Below are 21,783 nucleotides of genomic sequence, written 5' to 3'. Positions count from 1 at the left end.
AAATGAAATGTGAGTAGAGTCGTTTACTCCCAGCACTGAGAAAGTACCTCTCCCTGTGCTCTTTAAAAACCTACACATATATCTTCTACGACATTTACTTCACTGGGTAAAAATTGTCCATTGTCTTAGCTATATATCTCAATATTATGAGCTACTTGGCAATGTGAACAATACCTTTCATATTGATAACCCTAACAGTTGAAAGTTAATAGGAAATCAATATATTTATGTTATTGAATAAATAATACTTAGGGATGTACGGGTAAAGACATTTTGAAATGTGTGAATGTATGGGCAAGAAGAGCATTAGCAAAGGCTTAAAATATAAAACTGATCTTCCCAGAGTGACCACTAATCTCCATGTTGTCAAATCAAGTGATCAGTTCTCAGACCTATTAGCAGTTTTTGTCCCGATCTGTCATTTCCATCACCTTGAAACACTTTCTTTACTTGACTTGCAAGTCTATATGCTTCTGGTTTATTTTCCTTGTCCCTTGTCACTTCTCAGACTTTTTTTGATGTCTCATCCTCATGTCATCTTAGACTTACTCTCTTCTCATCTGCGCTCAGTCCCTTAATGATCTCATGTTTTCAAGACCTGATGCTGTCTCTTTGCTGACCGTGCTCAAATTCTCTTGCCTGGACTTCTCTAAACTCTAGGCTTGTGGATGTAACTGCCTGCTTGACATCTCTCATTGGCTTTAGAAATAGAAATTTCAAATTTGACATCTTTTTTTTTCCTTCTACTTTATTGTGGTATAATAGAGAAATTAAATGTAAGGTATGCGAAGTATATATGGGAATTATTTAATGTACATTGTGAAGGGAGTCCTCCCATACGGTTAATTAATACATCAGTCACATCGAATATTTACCATTTTTGTGGAGGTGGGTAGGTAGATGGGTGGGGTTGAGAATATTTAAAGCCAGATCTCTGATCTACCTAAATCCCTTTTCTACCCCATCTTCCTTATCTGTCTATTATAACTTCACCCTTGTAGTTGCTCAGACCGAAACACACTGGTAGTTACATTCGATTCCACTTTCTCTTACTCCCCACAGATATTTCAGCAACAAAACACCTGACTCCAATTTTAAATATGTTCAGCCAACCACTTCTCACCACCTTCACTGCCAGCACCCTGGTCCAACACTACCATTTCCTCTCATTTGGCTTCTTCCTTAGCCTCCTACTTGATCTCCTAGCTTCTACTTTTGCCTTTCTCGGTCTGTTTACAAGTCTGCAATCACAGAGAGCCTTTTAAAATAATTCACCTCAGTCACACTCTTGATCCAAACCTTTTACTGACTCTCCATCTTACACAGAATCAGCCTACATCTTAACATGGGGCTATAAACCCTCAGATTATCTAACTTCTCATTATCATCTCTTGATACCCTTTCTCTCACTCTGCTTCAGACACAAGGTCTCTTAGGATGTCTTCAAGCAAGCAACATGTCCCTGCTTTAGAGTCCATGCACTAGCATGCTCTTTCATTTACTTTAAGCTTTGACTCAAATTTCATTTTCTTGGTAAGAACTTACCTGGATCTCCTTATGTAAAAAAAAAAAAAAAAATGCAGTCTCCCTATATAAATCCCCCTAGATAATTACTATAGCCACTTTAAAGATAAAGGACCTAAAATTTCTGAGATTTGAGTCTATGAAGCCTCTAGAATTTCTGTATAGTCAGGATTTAAGGATTGCATTTTGGTTAGTAGGATAAAAACTTGGAACTCCGAAAAACACGATCTTTTCTTACAATGTATACCGTACTTGAAAATGGCTTAAAAAATGCTGATTGCACGTGGCTTGGACTAGGATACTTCTAACCTTTGGCACCAAATCTTGCCCAAGGTTTTGCCATTGCCATTTCCTTTAATGGTGCCAGCGTCTCAGCCAATATTTTTGGGAGACAATGAATACAATAGTCTGTCTATAACAGAAATTCATTTAGAGAAGTAGAAAATGACAAGACTGATGAGAAGTTGTGGCCATATTGTGAGGCTTTAGAATGCTTTGCTCAGAATTGTGTTCATTCATTGGTTCCCAAGCCTGTGGTGATTCTTAAAAATATATTTGTTGTGGACCCTCGTGCTGGTATGGATATTTAACAAGCTTCCTGGATTTGTATTAAACAGCCAGCTCTGTATTCCCACCAATAATTGGCATTTGGAAACATAGTAAGCAGGTGGCAGTTTGCAGACATTGTTTTATATTTACAGTTTGCTTCTCTCTATAAAATACCCCCATTTCTCTGCACTATAAAATCGGATAAATCTGACAAGGGGTGAGTGGAATGTCTTTTGGAACAATGTGTCATGGATTGTCTCACAATAGTATTTTTCTCCATCTGTTACAGGTCAATGCACAAACTGGCCCAGTTGGAAAGACTTGACCTAGGCAATAATGAATTCAGTGAGCTGGTAAGTGAATGTATTTTCTAAACTTGATAAATACACCCCAGGAAATTATTTGTTTTGCTCTGTCTCTGAAACTGCAGGTATAAAATTATCCAAGTGCATATTTACGTTTGCTAAATATAAACACAAAATGGAATCCGGGAAATAAAGTGGTTGTTTGACTATATAGTAAACTGCATAGAACTGGATAGTATTAGATGCACTAAAAGAGAGAGAGAGAGAAAGGAAGAGGTAAGCAGATACAAATGGACAATTTTGAGCACCATTTATGGAGCAGGCACCAAGTTCAGTGTGTCACTTATATTATCTCACTTAACCCTTATTTGATATGTTGCCATGTTAACTTTATGGAAATGTGCTCAAAGTGGTTACCAACTTAACCCAAGACTTGATTAACTCAAAGCTTATACCTTGAAGACTTCTGCCTTTAGGGATGCTTAGGGAAGAGGAGTGGTTAAAATCCTTCTATTTCTAATTGTACTGAGAGTGTCTTTCCAGTGAATACATATTACAATCTCACTGCCACCAAAACTGAAAGAAATTCTGACTTCTCCTTTCAGGGCTTAAGTTCTCTTTAAAATTTACCTAAAGACCAGAATCTCAAATGCAAATCAGAAAGCAAATACTCTTTTATAAGCAGACTTTTTAATTCAGAAGTCTCCACTTGAACATCTTAATTCATCTGAAATGTAGTTTAACTATTTTTAAATTAAAACATGTAATTAAGTAATCAACTATTCTCTCCAGTTGTGCTGCTAACAATGTGACCTTGTGCAAATCACTTCACCTCTCTAAGCCTCTTTTTCATTTGCTGTATAATGGCTCCTCCCTTGCAGGGCTTGTGTGAGAATTAAATGAGATAATGCGTGGAAAAAAGGGATTCTCAGTAAATGCCGGTAGATAGGATGTGATTTGCACTGCATCTTGGATATACAAAGAAATTAGCTGTTTGCCTTTGACCATAACTAATCTGGCCATTATCCCAGCCTCTGTCAGTTGTTCACTGAGTGTAAAAGCTGATTTTTATTCTTCTGCAATTAAAAGTTTCATCTGATTTAAGAAGTTACAAGATTCCTTTGGGCTGTGTTCATCTTCCTCAAATAAAAATCCTTTCTGTCATGTGTCCTCTCACCTTCCTCAGCTTCTCTTCATAACATGGAACTTGGGTATGTGCGAAGGCTACATGTCTTTCTGACCTGAGGGAAAGGGACTCTCTGGTCTCAGGCTGGTTTTCAGAAGTGTCCTGGCAGACATGCTGGCCTCTGGGCTGATGTCTCCAACTGCCCCTGCCCCTTGTGTAAAGCTGGAGTTCTGAAGCCATAGTCAATTTTCTGGGGTCAAGCAATACTCCCTTCGAGCACTGGCCATTTTCCCCTGTTTGCATTGCTACCACTCGGATCTCAGTGGCTGTATCTAAGAAATCATCACTTGAGCAGAAACGTTTTTTTTTTTATTTTGAACTCCCAGTATTCTGTGTTAGTCACAAAAGAAATCTCTCTAAAAGAAATTTTTTGCATTTGTTCTAAGACCCCTTTTTTATTGATAATACTCAGTTACTTGGCAGAGGGAGGAAGAGATAGGAATATAATTATGGAACTTCACATTTCTAATGTCATTAACTTTTAATCAAATGTCTGACTTTTATTAGTCATATGTGTGGGACTAGCTGTTATTTCTCTGAATGTAACAACTTTTAATGAGCAAATAAGAGAATTCGCTTCGATAAGAGGCCTCTAGGTACTTATCATGTGCAAGAAAGTGGATAAATTCCATTCTGTAGCTAGACATTGTCGCCTAGGAGATTACTGTTAGAAAATTCATTTTGTGTGATGTGGTAAACAGACAGATATGGAGTGAAGATGATAAGTAAAAAAAAACCTTGCAATGTGAAAGTCTAATGAAGAGAACAGAAGTTAGATTGAGACTCAATGTAAATATCCTAATGAGGTTTGAAGTAGAAATATCTACTTAAGGGTGCCTTTATAATAATGAAAAATCCTAAACAGAAGGAATTATTTTATGTTTCTAACAGCAGTAACCACCAGAAAATACTGGGCAAAGTTCTGGGAACATAATAGATTCTCAAAAGTTTTGTTGCTGTTGTTCTTTCGTGGCTTATTTTTGTCAATATAAAATTAATACATTCCCATTAATTCTTTAAATATTTATTTATTTTGAGAGAATGCACCCAGGAGGAGGAACAGAGAGAGAGAGGGGAGAGAGAATCCCAAACAGGCTTGGCTCTGTCAGCACAGAGCCCAACTTGGGACTCCATCCCATTAACCATGAGATGACGACCTGAACTGAAATCAAGAGTCAGACACCTAACTGACTGAGCCACCCAGGCGCCTCTCCATTTTATTAAATTTAAAAGTTAAAAGGATTCTAAGAATGATAGTAAAAGTCATCCATGATCTCATCCCCTTATAAACCCATTTTTAGTGGTTTTGGTATATTCTCCCCCCGACTACCATCATTTTCTATTTAATGAGGTCAGATGAGTATTTTTTGTGCCAGATCAGAGATGGGACACTATTAGGTTGATGTGTTAGATAACATTAATTCATAAAGCTCTTCTATATACAATGGGTAGAACAGCCTTCTAACTGCCACAGAACAATCAGAAACTTCCCATAGCCATAGAATAGTCAGGGACACTAAAACAGATTCAGGATTGCCATGGGGCCCAGAAGCCATATTTCAGGTATATATAGATCTATCTGATGAACTAAGAGTCCTGTTCATCCTGAACTAGTAGTGGAAATAACAGAGCCCCCCAAAATCAAATCACCATGAGTGAGAAGAATACTGGAAAAGGAAGCAGATTGAGCAGTAGAGCCTGGGGGAAAATGGAATCTGTGGATCCAGAAACAGGATGGGGCTATGGCTGACGGTCCTCCTAATATAGCCCCAGCTTCTAGCTCCCAGTGTTTTACTCCCTGCCCTTCCCCCTCCTTGCATTCAAGGAGGGCCCTTGTAATAAGAAAGAGCTCCCAACAACTCTCCCAAGGGAATTTCATCAAGAGTCAGCTCTAAGAAACAAAATAAGAAAGCTTCTTTGCAAACCAGAGAGAGAAAAGAGCTGAGCCCAGAGGAGGCAAAGAGCAGACTGCCAAGTGGTCTATGCATGGTTCAGAGTGCAGCAACATAACAGAGATGAACCATGGCATGGGCAACAACCTGCTGAAGGCAGTGAGTGACGGGGGTAGCAGGAAAAGAAAACAGGGATTACAGAGGTCATTGGAAGAGCATCTCCTGTTATGTGGGAGGTTCCCTATTCTCCACTCCCCTTCCTGACACAAAAGGACTCCTACAAGCAGTCACCAGGGAGGAGGATCCCACGAAAGGCCTGATTTCTTGATCATTTGCTCGTTAAGTGGAGGGAGGTCAGAGAAGTGAGATTTCACCATAACTGTGACATTAATAATACATACTGGTTATGTGTGTTTTTATAGATATATTTCTGTTTACCAAATTGGAATTACAGTGTGTATTCTATTTTATATTGCATAATTATCAAATTCAAATAAATAAATTCTTTGCAGACATTATGCGATAGAAGTTTTCTCTGCAACTAAATTAGGAAGGCTGTCAATTAATAGCCAAAATATAAATAGTAAATTGAAATTCAAACTTTTGAGAAAATAATAAAGTCAGAGAGGCTTGAAATTATATAACATAAACTTTTATGCGTATAAAATAGTATGTGTAATATATGTTTAAGCTACAAAGCATCATAAAATGCATCCCTGTGCACCCACCACCATATTCTTATGAAATAGAATATCACCAGTCCTGTATTGCCACCTATTTTCTCTAACCTAATTCTGCCTCATTCCCAGAGATAACTACAATCCTGAATTTTAACATTCCCTACATTTTTATATATGTCTAAACATTATATTTTTTCACTTTGCTTGTTCTCAGACTTTCTAAAAATATGACTATATTACAACTTATTTACCTATTTCTTCATAGTCATTTTTGTCCAGTTTTTCTAAATTACATTGCTAACATGAATATTCCTTTAAGTGCACATGTGCAAGAATTTTTCTAAGGCATATGTTAGAAAAAGAATTTCCTAGTCGTTAATTGTGCCCATATTCAACTTGAAAAACAATGCTCTTTGTTTTTTTCTTTCAAAATAGTTGTACTAATTTACCAGCACTGCATAAGATTCCCCATGTTCCACATCTTCACCTACACTTGATATTGTCAGACTTTTTTTCCCTGTATAATGGCTGACAGTGTCTATGATACTATCATTATAATCATTATGATCTGAATCTGAATATCCCTGATCTTTCATGAGATTAGTGTTTTTTTCCATATGTTGGTGGCTGTTAGTGTTTCCTCTTCTGTGAGATGCCTGTTCATGTGTTTTTTTCCCATATTTCTATTGGACATCTTTTTCTTGTAGACTTACAGGGAACTTTTACACATTCTAGATACTAATCTTTTGTTGGTTATATGTAGCACAGATATCTTCTCCCAATCTCTGCAGTTTTCTTTTTTCTTTCTTCTTGGTGTCTTTTGAGGGCCAGAAGTTCTTAATTGTAATGTAAAAAAAATGCATACTTTTTTATGCCTAGCATATTTTGTGTCTTGCTTAAGGAGTCTTTGCTTTCCCTGGGGCACCTAGATGGCTCAGTCAGTTGAGTGTCTGAGTCTTTTGGTTTGACTCAGATCATGATCCTAGGTTGATGGGATTGGGCTCTGTGCTGAATGTGGAGCCTTCTTAAGATTCTTTCTCTCTTTGTCACTCCTCATGGACTCTTACTCTGTGTCTCTCTACAGTGTGTCTTGGGGAAGAAGAACAACTTGCCTCCCCAAAGTCAAACAGATATTTTTTTCTAAAAGTTTTAAGATTTCATTATTTATAGTCAGGTATATTTCCATTTGGGCTTAATTATTTTACATTCTACAAATTTTTTTTTTTCTGAACAAATAGTTTTCCAAGCAACATTTATAAAGCAGTCCTTCCTTTCCCCCTGAATGGGTGCATCTTCTTAACTAAATATGATTTCCATATATTCATAGGTTGCCTTCTTCACCAGTTAGTTTATTATCTGGGTACCAAAGCCACACTGCCCTAAATTAGCACAAATAATAAGTTTTTAATAGCTGATAGAATAAGTCTCTACAACTTAGGCATCTGGACATTTAGCTGTGTACAAATTTTAGAATTAGTTTATCAAGTTTCTTGAAAGGGAAAATATCATTGGAATTTGGTTAGAAATGCATTGATTCTGTAAATTAATTTTCACTGATTTATGGTGAATTTATATTTTTCTGATATTGACTCTCCTTATGCATGACATATCTCCATTTATTTGTCCATTTTAATATCTTTCAGTGAATTTTATAATTTTCTTCAAAAAAGATTTTACACATTTTAGTTAATTTCTAAGTACTTTATCTTTTTATTGTAGTTATAAATGTACATTTTCTTCTTTTAAGGTTATTTTTGAAAGTTTTGTTATTTATTTATTTTGAGAAAGAGAGTGTGTATGTGTGTGCACAAGCATGGGAAGAGCAGAGAGAGAGGGAGAGAGAGAATCCCAAGCAGACCCTGTGTCCATCCCAGAGCCTAAGGTGGGGCTTGATTCCACAAATCAATGAGATCATGACCTTAGGCAAAACCAAGAGCCTGGACATTCAACCAACTGGACCACTCAGGAACCCCATAAATGTACATTTTCAAAAGTTATAGTCTTCAACTGTTTGTAGCTATGTAATTGTTTAATTTTTTTTCATTTATATTTAACTACTGCTAAACTCTCTTAATACTATGAATAATTTGTCTATAGATTCTTTAGAGGTTTCTGTGTAAGTCATCAAATATTCTACAAATAGTTGAATATAAGCCAATGCTATTGTCTGATTCCTGATATTAATAGAAATGCATTTAATGTTTTATTATTAAGAATATTCTTTACTATTAGTTTTGCATAGATACTCTTTTTCAAATTCAGAACATACCTTCATATTTCTAGATTACTAAGAGAATTTACCACCAGAAGAGAATTGTGGTTTTGATTTTCACTTCCCGGATGATGAGTGATGTTGTTTCTTTTCATGTGTTTCTTGGCCATCTGTATGTCTTCTTTGGAGAAATGTCTACTCAGGTCTTCTTCCCATTTTTTAATTGGATTATTTCTTTTTTGGATGTTGAGTTGCATCAGTTCTTTCTATACTTTGATTACTAACCCTTTATCAGATAAGTCATTTGCAAATATCTTCTTCCATTTGATAGGTTGCCTTTTAATTTTGTTTATATAGAGGATTTCTAATATAAAACTACCTTTGCATCCCTGAAATAAATCCAATATAGTCATGATGTGTTGATGATCCTGACCAAACTGTATTAAATTTAATCCTTTCTTGGAGTTTTAAAAATGAATGCCTATGCATTTGATTTACACATATTATTCTTGTGTACTTTATCTGTGGGCTTGTGTTTTTCATCAGTTTTGGAAAATTATCAGTCCTTATCTCCTCAGGTATTTCCTTTTGTCTGTGTGTTCTGTATATCCTTCTGGACTTTGGACTAAATATGATATGAGTATGATATCATAAGTTATTTTAAAATGCTATTTTAATAATTATCTTGTATGGTCTTTTTTGAAAAAGCAGTCAGATAAGAAGTAATTTTAAAACTGTTTATTTCATCTCTTTAAAGAATCTTTCTGCCTCTCTACATAAAATTATCCAGTATTAATTCTCCAGAATTTGAGACACAATAGTGATTTTGTTTTAAGAGTACTTTCAACTCTGAACTATTTAATGTACCAGCTACTGAGAGAGACATCTCTAAATAACAGGTCACTCATTCTAGATTAAAGAATAAAACATGAATTTAAAGAAAAACAAACACCTAAATTACAGCAACAAAAATATTTAAAGAGTAAAAAAATATATATTTTATATGATGAACAAAAATACTTAATTTTTAAAAAGAAAATGTGAAGATGGGTTGTATTTTAAAGTCCAGGGAATTCATCAGGAAATGAGTAGTATCATTTTAACTATCTAATATTTGAGACAGTATGTTAAGCAGTCTTTATGTAAATATTTCATAAATTCAGCCATCCATGAACTATGTTAGAGGATTGATATTCCATAAAACTTCTTTTCATAAAAACTTAAAAAATATTCTGCACTCTGCAAATCACCATTTTAAATGCTTAGTAAGTCTACAGATTACAATAAGCAACAATTTTTTTTTAAATGTTTTTATTTATTTCTAGGAGAGAGAGAGAGAGAGACAGCGTGAGCAGGGGAGGGTCAGAGAGAGAGGGAGTCACAGACTGAAACAGGCTCCAGGCTCTGAGCTGGCAGTCAGCACAGAGCCCGACGCGGGGCTCGAACCCACGAACCGCGAGATCATGCCCTAAGCGAAAGTCGGACGCTTAACCGACTAAGCCACCCAGGCGCCCTAATAAGCAACAATTTCTAATCTCAGTATTCAAACTGAATTAGTTTTCTTGATTTTTTTACTTCATTTATAGGGTCAAATAAAAATTTCAGATAGATAAAGAATGGAGACACTGAGAAGAAATGTCAATAGTTGTATAGTGTTGGGGTGGAAAAATTTTACGTTAGCCTTCAAGATTCATCGAGCTGATCTAAGAATTAATTTGACATGAGACAAATCAACAGGAGAAAAAAAAGTTTAATGAGTGTGCATGGAGTCCCAAAAATGAAATTGAGACCCAAAGAAATGACCAAGGCAGGCAGTTTTTGTACTTTTGAGACAAAAAAAAAAAAAAAAGACAGTAAATCTGTGTGAAGTTGGTGGGACAAAGAAACTTCATGTCATGAGGTAGGGGTGCAGTTTCAATTAGTTAAGAATTCTAAACAGAATTTGGGCTGGGCTGGGCTAGAATAGTAAATTAGTTAAAATATAAGCTTTGTTTATATAGCATTCTATGCTCTGAATTTCCTATCTGTGTCCTTTTACCTCCTGGTATAGGGAGCAAGGGAGTTTTATTTCCTGGTTTCCAGAGACAAAATGGAGTCAGAGTGTTCTTACACTTAAGTAACTTTTAGTTCAAAATAATCAGTATGGCCAAAGTGGTACATTTTGCACTACCTGTCTTTGGCTTCTAAGATAGAATGTTTATTTGGGCTATGTAAGTTACACAAATGTGTTATCATAGAAATTTGAAATAACTGAGTACTTTGATGGTGTTTTTTTTGTTTTTTTTTTATTTTGAAGAGACGTTTTATTTTTGATACACATTTTTATGATTATATATATATATGTATTTCTAACCCCAGTTTCTAATTATAGGTTATATTGAATATAGCAGTTATTTTATTTTATTTTACTTTATTTTTTGTGATATCATTGTGAAGATCATTTTATTTTTTTATTTTTATTTTTTTTACAAATAGTTTATTGTCAAATTAGTTTCCACATAACACTCAGTGCTCATCCCCACAAGTGTCCTCCTCCATGCCCATCCCTCCTCCCCCCCACATCCATCAGTCCTCAGTTTTTGTCAGCATTCAAGAGTCTCTCATGGTTTGCCTCTCTCCCTTTCCCCCACCATTTCCCCCCTTCTTCTCCCCCTTGGTCCTCCGTCAAGTTCCTCCTAATCCTCCTATACGTGCAAACATATGATATTTGTCCTTCTCTGCCTGACTTATTTCGCTCAGCATAACACCCTCAAGGTCCATCCATGTTGCTACACATGGCCAGATTTCATTGTTTCTCATTGCCATGTAGTTTTCCATGGTATAGATAAACCTCATCTTCTTGATCCATTCATCTGTTGATGGACACTTAGGCTCTTTCCATGTTTTTGCTATTGTGGAGAGTGCTGCTATGAACATTGGGGTACATGTGCTCCTATGCATCAGCATTTAGCTGATGTTTTAACTTGTAATTTAAATTGATTAGAATTAAATTAAATTCATTTGACTAAAAGCATAGCTGCAAATGGTTTCACCTCCCTAGTTTGCCCCAGGTATGCTCATTTTTAATCACCTAGGATGCATGAATACCTGAGGCAAGCACTATATTTACATATCTAGTAATTTCCTTTATAAGTTATTACAGCGTAGGTTTGCCATACCTACTAATCAGATTTTGTCAATTATCTTTCAGATAAAGCTTATTAAAAAAAGAACAAAATAGTAAAATGCAATTTGTAATCATATAACTGGCCTCCTGTTTTTAGGGGAAATATTTAAGACATCCTAATTATTAACTCCTCCATTTCCTGCATTTTTAAAATTACTGTGGACATTGATTGTAGATATATATATCACATACCTTGCCAAAGTTTACTAATATATCAAGAGAAACATGAGAAATGAAACATTTGAAAAATTATTGGAGGCACATCAATTTCTGCAACAGTTCAGGCCCAGTGGGGGTGGGAACGACATCCATGATTTAACCAAGGACATTTGATGTAAAGAATGGTTACTCATGTATTAGAAAAAAGAAGGAACAGAAAGGGAACACAGAAAGATCACAGAGGTAAAACCCAGCTAGCACTTCTAAGGGAGGGAACAAATGGAAGAAGGTAGTATAAGGAACTAGAAAGAATTAAAGCTGGGGCTCAAGGGGAGCCTGGGTGACTCAGTTGGTTAAGTGACAGATTTTGGCTCAGGTCACAATTTCACGGCTCATGAGTTCAAGTTCTACATATGGTTCTGTGCTGATATCTCAGAGCCTGGAGCCTGATTGAGATTCTGTGTCTCCCTCTCTCTTTCTACCTGCTCTGCAACCCCTCACACTCACATTCTGTATCTCTCTCAAAAATAAATAGGCATTTAAAAAATTTAATAAATAAATAAAGCTGGGACTCACACCCGTAAAGAGGCTGCTGCTGGTGTCTCTGAGGGAGCATGATAAGGCTGGCTCTAGTTGTGTGGAAAAACTATAAACTGAAATTGGCTGCAGTTGCTGAAGTTTAGTGGTCACTGCAAAGAGAAATGTTGCTATTGAGACTGAAGTGACCAGGAGTAAAATAGAAGGAGCAAACCCCATCTTCCTCCTGTAGACTCCCAGTCTCTCTCCAGTCCACCCAATTGTCAGTGCCTGACCCAGAGCCACCTGTCAAAATAGAAATGTTGTTAATCTCAGATTGCAAAGTAGAATATAGAAAAGTGAGCCCACTGCTGAAAATGCAAGAGCCTATGCATTTAAAATAAAATGGATATTTGCTTTTACGGACTCGATTTTGGCATCATTTCCTCCAGAAAGCTTTCCCTGCACTTAGCAGAGCACCGTGTCCCCAACTGGCACTTGATAAATGTTTTTGAATGAATGAATGAGTCATTTGACTTTAAAGTGAATAGTTCAATCCATTCTCATCATCAAAATCATGCCTATATAAATTGGAAATTTTTAATTCAAACTAAACAATAATAGAGGTGGAGGAAATACTTTAGTTTACCTGAAAAGCAATCATTCTACAGTTAGATATCCTTTGAGGAATCAATTTCAATTCACTTTGAGACGAACTTCCAAATGAGTTTCTCCATGAAACTCTTAAGTACACAATTTGCCACTGTGATCAATAAGTAAATAAAACTGTATTTCCACTAACTTTGGAATTTGAAAGGAATCCTTGATGAATCATTCAATTAAAATATATTCTCTGACTGAAAATAATTGTGGAGGCTTTTTTTGTAAGATGATGCAATTGGGGTCTCCATTTTTATAAATACCACATCTGTTGACCTAGGGTTTTAATAAGCAAAGCCCAATGTCACACATGAAAATAAAGAAAGTCATTTTCTTGCTTTCAGACTTTCCCTTTCCTAGCAATAAAATAAGTCATCTTTGCCTGTTTTCAAAGGAAGCAGTTTTTCCCTCAATTGCCATTTCTCATTACTGTAGTATCATGACTGGATACCATGAATGAAATTAATTAGCTGCTTGCTTTTCTGTAAGTAGATTTTTCTAAGAATGGCATTTATCTCAATGTAGTCAAGGATCTACTGTTTCTGTCAACAGTTTCTACCAGAGAAATTAAAGGAAAAAGAAATACTCCCTAATTGAAGCAGGGTAAACTACATCAAATAAGAGTATACATTTATAATCAAGACTTTACCAAGAAAATAGAAGTATTATACAATCATGGAATAACCCCAAAAGAATATTCTTGAGTTGTGAATAGGGATTGTGAATCATCAAAAATATAACAAAAAAAAAAAAACAAAAACAAAAAAAAAAAAACAGCCAGTGTTTAAAGTAATCAAATTAAAACTTACATCTTCCGCACTTATATAATGCAATGGTAATATTTGAACATACTATCTGAAATAGAAGTAATAGAAAATGACATGTTTGACTTCAGGTTTCACAGTAAACCAAAACTAAAAGACAATGAAATGTGAAGAAGAAGAAGAAGGAGGAGGAGGAGGAGGAGGAGGAGGAGGAGGAGGAGGGATAGATACAGTTGTGTGTTTAAAGGTGTAAATAGTGAGGGTGGCTAGGAAAGCTTCACTCAGAAGGTGACAGTTTAGTAAAAACCTAAAGCAGGTGAAGGAGTGAACCATGCAAATATCTGGGTAGAAGATTGTTCTAGACAGAGGAAACAGGAATTACACACATCTGATATGAGAGCAAGACTGACATGTGAATAGCAAGAAGACTAAAATGGGTGGAGTAGAATAAGTTGGAAGAGTAGGTGATAAATTAATTTTGGGGAGGAGGTGGAGGTAGAGAGGGAAAATCCTGTAACACATTTTAAGGATTTGTATCTTATTCAGAGAAAAATGAAAGCCCTTTGGGAGGTTTTGAACAAGTAGAACCTGTGGTGTGACATATTAAGTTATATTACATCGCAATGCATTATATGACAGTATGTTATATTACATGTTACATTCATTACATTACATTACATTACATTACATTACATTACATTACATTACATTACATTACATTGCCAGGATCACTTTGACTGCTGTGTTGAAAATAAGTAGAAAGTGGGGCAAGGTGAAGTCAAAGAGACCAGTTAGAAAGCTATTGCAATAATATAGGCAAGGAATAATAGTGTCCTAGATTGAGGTAGTAGCTAGTGATAGAGATGGTAAGGACTTAATCTGAGGGTAAATTTGAAAGATGTAGCCAGAAGTAGGATCTGAGCTTGTAACTTGGAGAGACTCTCTTTCAATAAATAATACAAAAATCAGGAATACATAATTAATCACAAAAGTGAATGCCCACTTAAGATGAGAAAGGAAACTATGAATTGTTTTGAAGCCATAAATTTGAAATTACAAATTGAAGTTAATAAAATACAATTTTGAAAACTAACAAATGACATAGACATCATTAAGTCTGGGAAAATAACATAATGTCACAGATCTATAATGTTATTTTCCCCCTACATTTTGTCTTCATGCTCTTTGACAGTGTTCACATGACATACATTTTGTAATACCATTTTCTATGAAGATAATAGAAAAATAATCCAATCTTTATTCTACCATGGTTTTTATTATTGATGATTCAGAAACATTCATTCCAGCTTTACAATTTTTCACTGATATGCTTTATAAAATTTTAGGATTGCTGCCATATTTGGGAAAACATCTGGCTCCAAACATTTCAAGCCTGTTTCTCCTCCACCACCTATGTACTTCTGGTGCTGGGAACCAAAGTCACGTTCATCTTCCAGTATGTCCTCTGGCCCTGCATTTTCATGTCATGATGGTCAGGGGAGTTTGCACAAAGAGCAGGAGTATTTCAGAAAGTCTATTCTACCCTAGTTGGCTAGCAACAAGTTAACTATATAGAAGCAAGATTGCAAATCATAAGATATATTCCACTAGACCTCTATTCCCATGCAACTTCCTTGTATCAAGCTCCCCAAAATTCTTGTGGCCAATTCATCACTACATGACATGAGGGAATTGCAACATAGGGAAAGCCATGATAGAAATTATAGAAACATTTTAACATTTTTTACTTTTAACCCAGCATTCTAGGTCTAGGTATATACCTATATCCCTTTCCTATTGCCGAATTGTAACAAATGACCACAAACCTTAGTGGCTTAAAAAAAAAATTATTCTCTTACAGTTTTGGAGGTCAGAAGTCTTAAAATCAAGATATCATAATGGCTTTGGTCCTTCCAGATGCTTCATGGGAGAATCAGTGCCTTACCTTTTCCAGCCTCTTGAGACTGCCTACATTCCTCCACCAGCAGCCCCTTTCTCACATCACTTCATTCTGTGTATCAGATAGTTCATCTCCCATTCTGAATGCTTCCATTATTGTATTTCTTTCTCTGCCTTCTCTGACCCTCCTGCTTCTCTCTAATAAGAACCTTTGTGATTTCATTGGGACCATCCAAATAGGAAAATCTCCCATGTCGAGACCCTTAAATTAATCATCTGTGCAAATTCTCTTTTACCATGTAAGGTAACATATTCACAGGTTCTGGAGATCAGGACATGGGCATCATTTTCCAGCCTACTACAGTCAGTCCTCTGCTCCCAAAGATTCATGTCTTACCCACATGGAAATGCACCCATCCCAACCCAAGTTTCTCAGAAGTCTCATCCATTATAACATTGACTCAAGCACAGAATCCCATCTAAATGTCATCAGCTCAGAAGTCCCAAATTTCATCATCTAAAGCATCTAAATTAGGCATGGGCAAAACTCTGGGATAATCCATCCTGGAGCAAAACTCCTCTCCATCTGTAGACTATGAAACTAGAAAACAGTTCATCTGCCTCCAAAATACAATTGTGGAATAGGCATGGGAAAACAGTTATAGACATTCCCATGTAAAAAAAGGAGGGGCATGGAGAATAGGAGTACAAAAGGGATCTACACTCAGAACCAATTTCAGAATACAACCAGGAAAACCCCATTAGGTTTCAAGGCCTGGAATAACCTCTGTAGGTCAAGATTTATAGCTCTGTGCCTGTGGCTTCACCCTCTGAGTCATCCTTCCTTTTCCAGAAAGGAACACAAGTTTTTGCAGTCAAGTAGATTGAACAACCTGTTTTCTACCTCTAGAATTTTAGAAGCCTCACAATCTTCATTCATTTTGTCCTCTCTCTGTCCCTTTCAGTTCATGCTGGCAGTATTTCTGTTGATGCAACAGTCTTAAGAACCTTGTGGGTCTCCCTCGTATAGCTTGACAATTTCTCCAGTGCATAAGAAGTTCCTTCACAAATCTTCCTTGAATAATCCCATCTCTAGTCCTGGCTTCTTCTAAGATGTCTGGCAGGTTCCATGAGACACCTACCTAATATCTTCAGAACCTCTGTGTGAATGAATGAATGAATGAATACTCTGACTTTTTAATACTTACAAGGCACTGGCAAAAGTCTGCCCAGACACACCCTTGACTTTCTTCCGGAAGACACTTTCCGGGCAGTGTAATTTTAGCCTTTTTTTTTTTTTTTTCTGGTAATCTGTATAGCATGAGAATCTCCCATCAAATCCTGGTTTCTTTTTACTTAAGAGTTCTCTCAATGTATCTCTTTCTTCTTGCATTTTGCCGTAAACATGTAGAAACCAGAACACACCTTCAAAACTTTGCTTGGAAATCTCTTCAGTTAAATATTAAGCTTACGTGTGGAAAGTTCTGCTTTCTACATGAATGTATGACACAATTCAGCTACTTTGTAACCAAGATCCCTTTTCCTCCATTTTCCATGTTAACATGTTTTTATCATTTCCTTCTGAGCTCTCATTAGTAGTGCTTTTAGCTTCCATGGTGCTACCAGCAGACTTTTCATGATGATTTAGGTATTCTCCAAGATGATACAGATTTCTTTACTATGCTCTTCACTTCCTTCAGAGTCTTCCTTAGGAGAGAGTCATTATCATCCATACTTTTAATAACACTGTGTTCAAGGCAATCTAGGCTTTTTATGTCACAAATTTATAGCCAGAATTTTTCTAGCGCCTGCCCAATCTCAAGACACTTCTACCTCTTTAGGTATTTATTATGGCAGTAACTCTCTTCCAAGTTCCAAAATATAATTCTCATTGTCAAACAATAACAAATTATGACAAATTTAGTGACTTATCATAAATTTATTATTTTAAAGTTCCATAGTGTCATTAAGGCTGTGTCCCTTCATGAGAAGTATTCATTTTCTCTCTGTGGCTTCTAGAACCCACCTACCTTCCTTAGCCCATGCCCCTTCCTTGAGTCACTTCAGCTTCTCTTTCTGTCATCACATCTCCATTTTTGCCTTCTCTGACCTTCCAGCCCCCCTACTTATAAGAACAGTTGTGAATAATTGGGCCACTTGTATAATTTAGAATAATCTCTCCTCTCTATCTCAAGATCTTTGAATTAATCATACCTCTATTCTTCTTTTTCACATAACATACTTAGTTTCTAGGGATTAGGATGTGCACAAGTAGCAAGAGCCATTATTCACTTTACCATGCTCCCCCCCAAAATTTAAAGTATATGCCCACACACAAAACCTTATACGTGAATGTTTATAGCAGCATATTCATAATAGCTAAAAAGTGGAAAAAATCTAAATGTCCATTAACTAATAAATGGATAAGTGTGATATAGTGTACCCATACAGTGGAATATTTGGCAAAAAAAAAAAAAGATAGTGAAGGACTGATATAGATGAACCTTGAAAACAGTATGGTGTGTGAAAGAAGCCAGAAATAAAAGACTATGTATTGTACAATTCCATCTATAAGAAGTGTCCAGAATAGACAAATCCACAGTGACAAAAAATACATTTATAGTTCCCAGGGTATTAGGGGAAGGGGAGAGAGGAAAGACTGAGTATGGTGGTTTCTAGGGGAGGTGATGAAAATAATCTAGAATCAGATAGTTGTTACAATTGCACAACTTTGTAAGTATACTAAAAGTCACTGAACTTTATTTTCTAAGAAGGTGAAACTTATGGTATGTGAAATATATTTCAATTTTTTAATCCTAAAAAAGAAAACAATCTTAGTTTTGCAAATTGCACACAACATGGCCGTGTAAACACACTGCCAGATTCCTCACAGGATCTGGCAAGGAGTTCATGCAAGGAAGAGTCTGGAAAGTTTGAACCTCATTAACTTTAATGCTCTAGGTAGAAGCAACAGGATTTAGTGACAGGAATGAGAGGGAGAATAGTTAATAATAACTTCCTGAATCGAGACCTAAGCAACTAAAAGATAAATTTTCTACTTTTTTTTCAAGTTTTTATTTAAATTATAGCTAGTCAACAAATATGGAAAAATTGGTTTCAGGTGTAGAAATTAGTGATTCATCACCCCCAATGCTCATCACAACAAGTGCCCTCCTTAATATCCATCACTCATTTAAACCATCACCCACCCACCTCCCTGCATCAACTTGTTTGCTCTCTGTAGTTAAAAGACTGTTACAGTTTGTTTCCCTCTCTCTTTAGCTTTTTTTTTTTTTTACCCCTCCCATATGTTCATCTGTTTTGTTTCTCAAATTCCACATATGAGAGAAGTCATATGGTATTTGTCTTTCTCTAACTTATTTTGCTCAGCATAATATACTCGAGCTCCATCCACATTGTTACTAGTGGCAAGATTTCATTCCTTATGATGACTGAGTAATATTCTGGGGTGTGTGTGTTTGTGTGTCACATCTTCTTTTTAAATATTCTTCATTTGAGAGAGAGGGAGTGCAAGCAAGGAAGAGGGGCAAAGAGGGTGAGAGAGAGAGAGAGAGAAAGAGACAGAGAGAGAGCGAGAGAGAGAGAGAGAGGGAAAGAGACACACAGAGAGAGAGAGAGAGAGAATCCCAAACAAGCTTCATGCCTAGGGTGGAGCCAGATGCAGGGCTAGATCCCACTACCCTGGGATCATGACCTGAGCAGAAATCAAGAGTCAGATTCTAACCCAACTGAGCCATCCAGGCACTCCACATATATACCGCATCTTTTTTATCCATTCATCAATTCGGGGCCATTTGGGCTCTTTTCTAGTTTGGCTATTGGTAATGCTGCTCTTAACACCAGTGTACATATGCCCCTTCATATCTGTATTTTTGTATCTTTTGGGTAAATACCTAGTAGGGCAATTACTAGGTTGTATGTTTTTAACTTTTTTTGAGGAGCCACCATATTGTTTTCCAGAGTGGCTGCATCAGTTTGCTCTTACATTGTCAGTGGAAATTTCTATTTCTGAATAGACTGCTATACCAGATGCAAGGTTATTGTTTATTTTTTCAATTCTTTTTTGTTTTAATTATGGCGGGAAAGCACATAACATTAGCTACCATCTTAACAAATTTTTAAGGATACAGTAAAATATTGTTAACTGTGAGCACAGTGCTACACAACAGATCTCTAGAATTTTTTCATCATGCATAACTCAATCTTTACAGTGAGGAGCAGTTCCCCATAAACCCCTCCCCTTGTAAACCACCATTCCACTTTCTGTCTCTATGGGTTTGAATACTTTAAGTACCTCACATAATTGCAATCATGTAGCATTTGTTCTTCTGTGACTGACATATTTCACTTAGCATAATGTCCTTAAAGTTCATCCATGTGGTCACACATTACAAAATTTTTTTAAAGTTGAATAATATTCCATATATGTGTATGTGTGTATATATATATATATGTAATATATGTGTGTATACATATATACATACACATATATGTATATATATACACACACCACATTTCTTTTATTCATTCATCTGTCCATGGACATTCATTTCCACATTTTGGCCATGTGAGTAGAGCTGACATGAACATGGGAATGCAAATAAATCTTTGAGATACTGATCTCAGTTCTATTTGATGTCCCATATGTGGATCATATGAAAGTTCTATTTTAATTTTTTAAGACACCTCTATACTGTTTTCCATAGTAGCTTCACCATTTTACATTCCCACCAATAGTGCATGAGAGTTCTAGTTTCTCCACATCCTTTCCAACACTTGTGATTTTTTGTTTTGTTGATAATGACTATACTAATACATATGAGATGATATCCTTATGGTTTTGATTTGCATTTCCCTCATGATTAGCGATGTTGAACATCTTTTCATATACTTGCTGGATATTTAAAAGTCTTCTTTGGAGAAATAGCTATTCAAATTCTCTGTCCATATTTTAATTGGGTCTTTTCTTCCCTATTGAGTTATAGGAATTCCTTCCAAATTTTCAATAGTAATCCTTTATCAGATATGTGATTTGTGAATATTTATTCTCATTCCTTAGGTTACCTTTTTACTCTGTTGATTATTTCCTTACTTGTGCAGTTGTTTTATGTAGTCCCTTTTGCCTATTTCTGCTTTATTCTCTATGCTTTTAATATTATATCCAAGAAATCATTGCCAAAATCCATGTCATAAAGTTTTTCTCCTATGTTGTCTTCTAGGAATTTCATTGTTTCAGGACAACTATTTAAGTCTTTAATCCATTTTGAGTTTGATTTTTGTGTATAGTGTTAAGATAAAGGTTTAGTTGCACTCTTTTACATGGAGATATCCTGTTTTTCCAACACCATTTGTTGAGGAAACTATCTTTTCTACATTGTGTATCATTAAACTTTTTTGAAGATTATTTTTGAGTGGATTTTTTTCTGGGCTTTCTATTCTGTTTTATGTCTCTTTGCCATTAACTTACTGTTTTAATTACTGTAGCTTCATAATGTTTTGAAATCAGGAAGTGTGATACCTACACCTTTCTTCTTCTTTCTCAAGATTGTTTGGCTATTTGGGATCCTTTGTGGTTCTTTAGAAATTTTAGGATTGCTTTCTGTATTTCTGTAAAAAAAAATGTAATTGGATTTTGATAGTGATTGCATTGAATCTGTAGATCGATCTGGTTACTATGGGCATTTAAAAAATATTGTGTCTTGCTATCCATGAACCTAAGATGTCTTTCCATTTATTTATGTCTTCTTCAATTTCCTTTGTCATTGTTTTGTAGATTCCAATATAGAAATGTTTCACCACATTTGGTTATTTCTAAGTATTTTATTTATTTTGATTCTATTGTACGTGGGATTAATTTCCTTTTCAGAATTTCATTGAAAGTGTAAAGAAATGCAGCTTCTTTTTGAATCTTGATTTTGTATGTAGTCTACAACTTTGTCAAACTTGTTTCTTAGTTGTAATTTTTTTTTGGTGGAGTCAAGGTTTTCTACATTTAAACCATGTCATCTGAAAACAAATAATTTTACTTCTTCCTTTCTGGTTTGAATGCTTTGTATATCTTATTTATTCTTGCCTATATGCTCTAAGATTTCTAGTACTATGTTAAATAGAAGTGGTGAAAGCAGGCATCCTTGCCTCAGTCATGAGCTTCAGTTTTTCACCATTGAGTATAATGTTAGCTGTGGACTTTTTGTATATGGCTTTTATTATGTTGAGATACTTTATTTTTATTCTTAGTTTCTTTTTTTTT

At 35.7% G+C, this 21,783-nt stretch overlaps 1 protein-coding gene across 1 annotated transcript in view; it reads left to right on the top strand.

Moving 5' to 3' along the window:
• The window catches only part of LRRC7 (leucine rich repeat containing 7), a 207,167-nt gene that overhangs the window by 7,160 nt on the left and 178,224 nt on the right, over positions 1 to 21,783 (top strand). The window contains exon 2 of the mRNA XM_039217309.1: positions 2,363 to 2,426. Coding sequence (XP_039073240.1) covers positions 2,363 to 2,426 — 64 coding nt within the window. The remainder of the gene's footprint in view (positions 1 to 2,362; positions 2,427 to 21,783) is intronic.

Source organism: Hyaena hyaena, unplaced genomic scaffold, assembly GCF_003009895.1.
Source record: "Hyaena hyaena isolate Hyena2069 unplaced genomic scaffold, ASM300989v1 scaffold_680, whole genome shotgun sequence".
NCBI lineage: Eukaryota > Metazoa > Chordata > Mammalia > Carnivora > Hyaenidae > Hyaena > Hyaena hyaena.
Note: the sequence above shows the minus strand (reverse complement) of the source record. Positions and strands in the feature narration are given on the sequence as shown.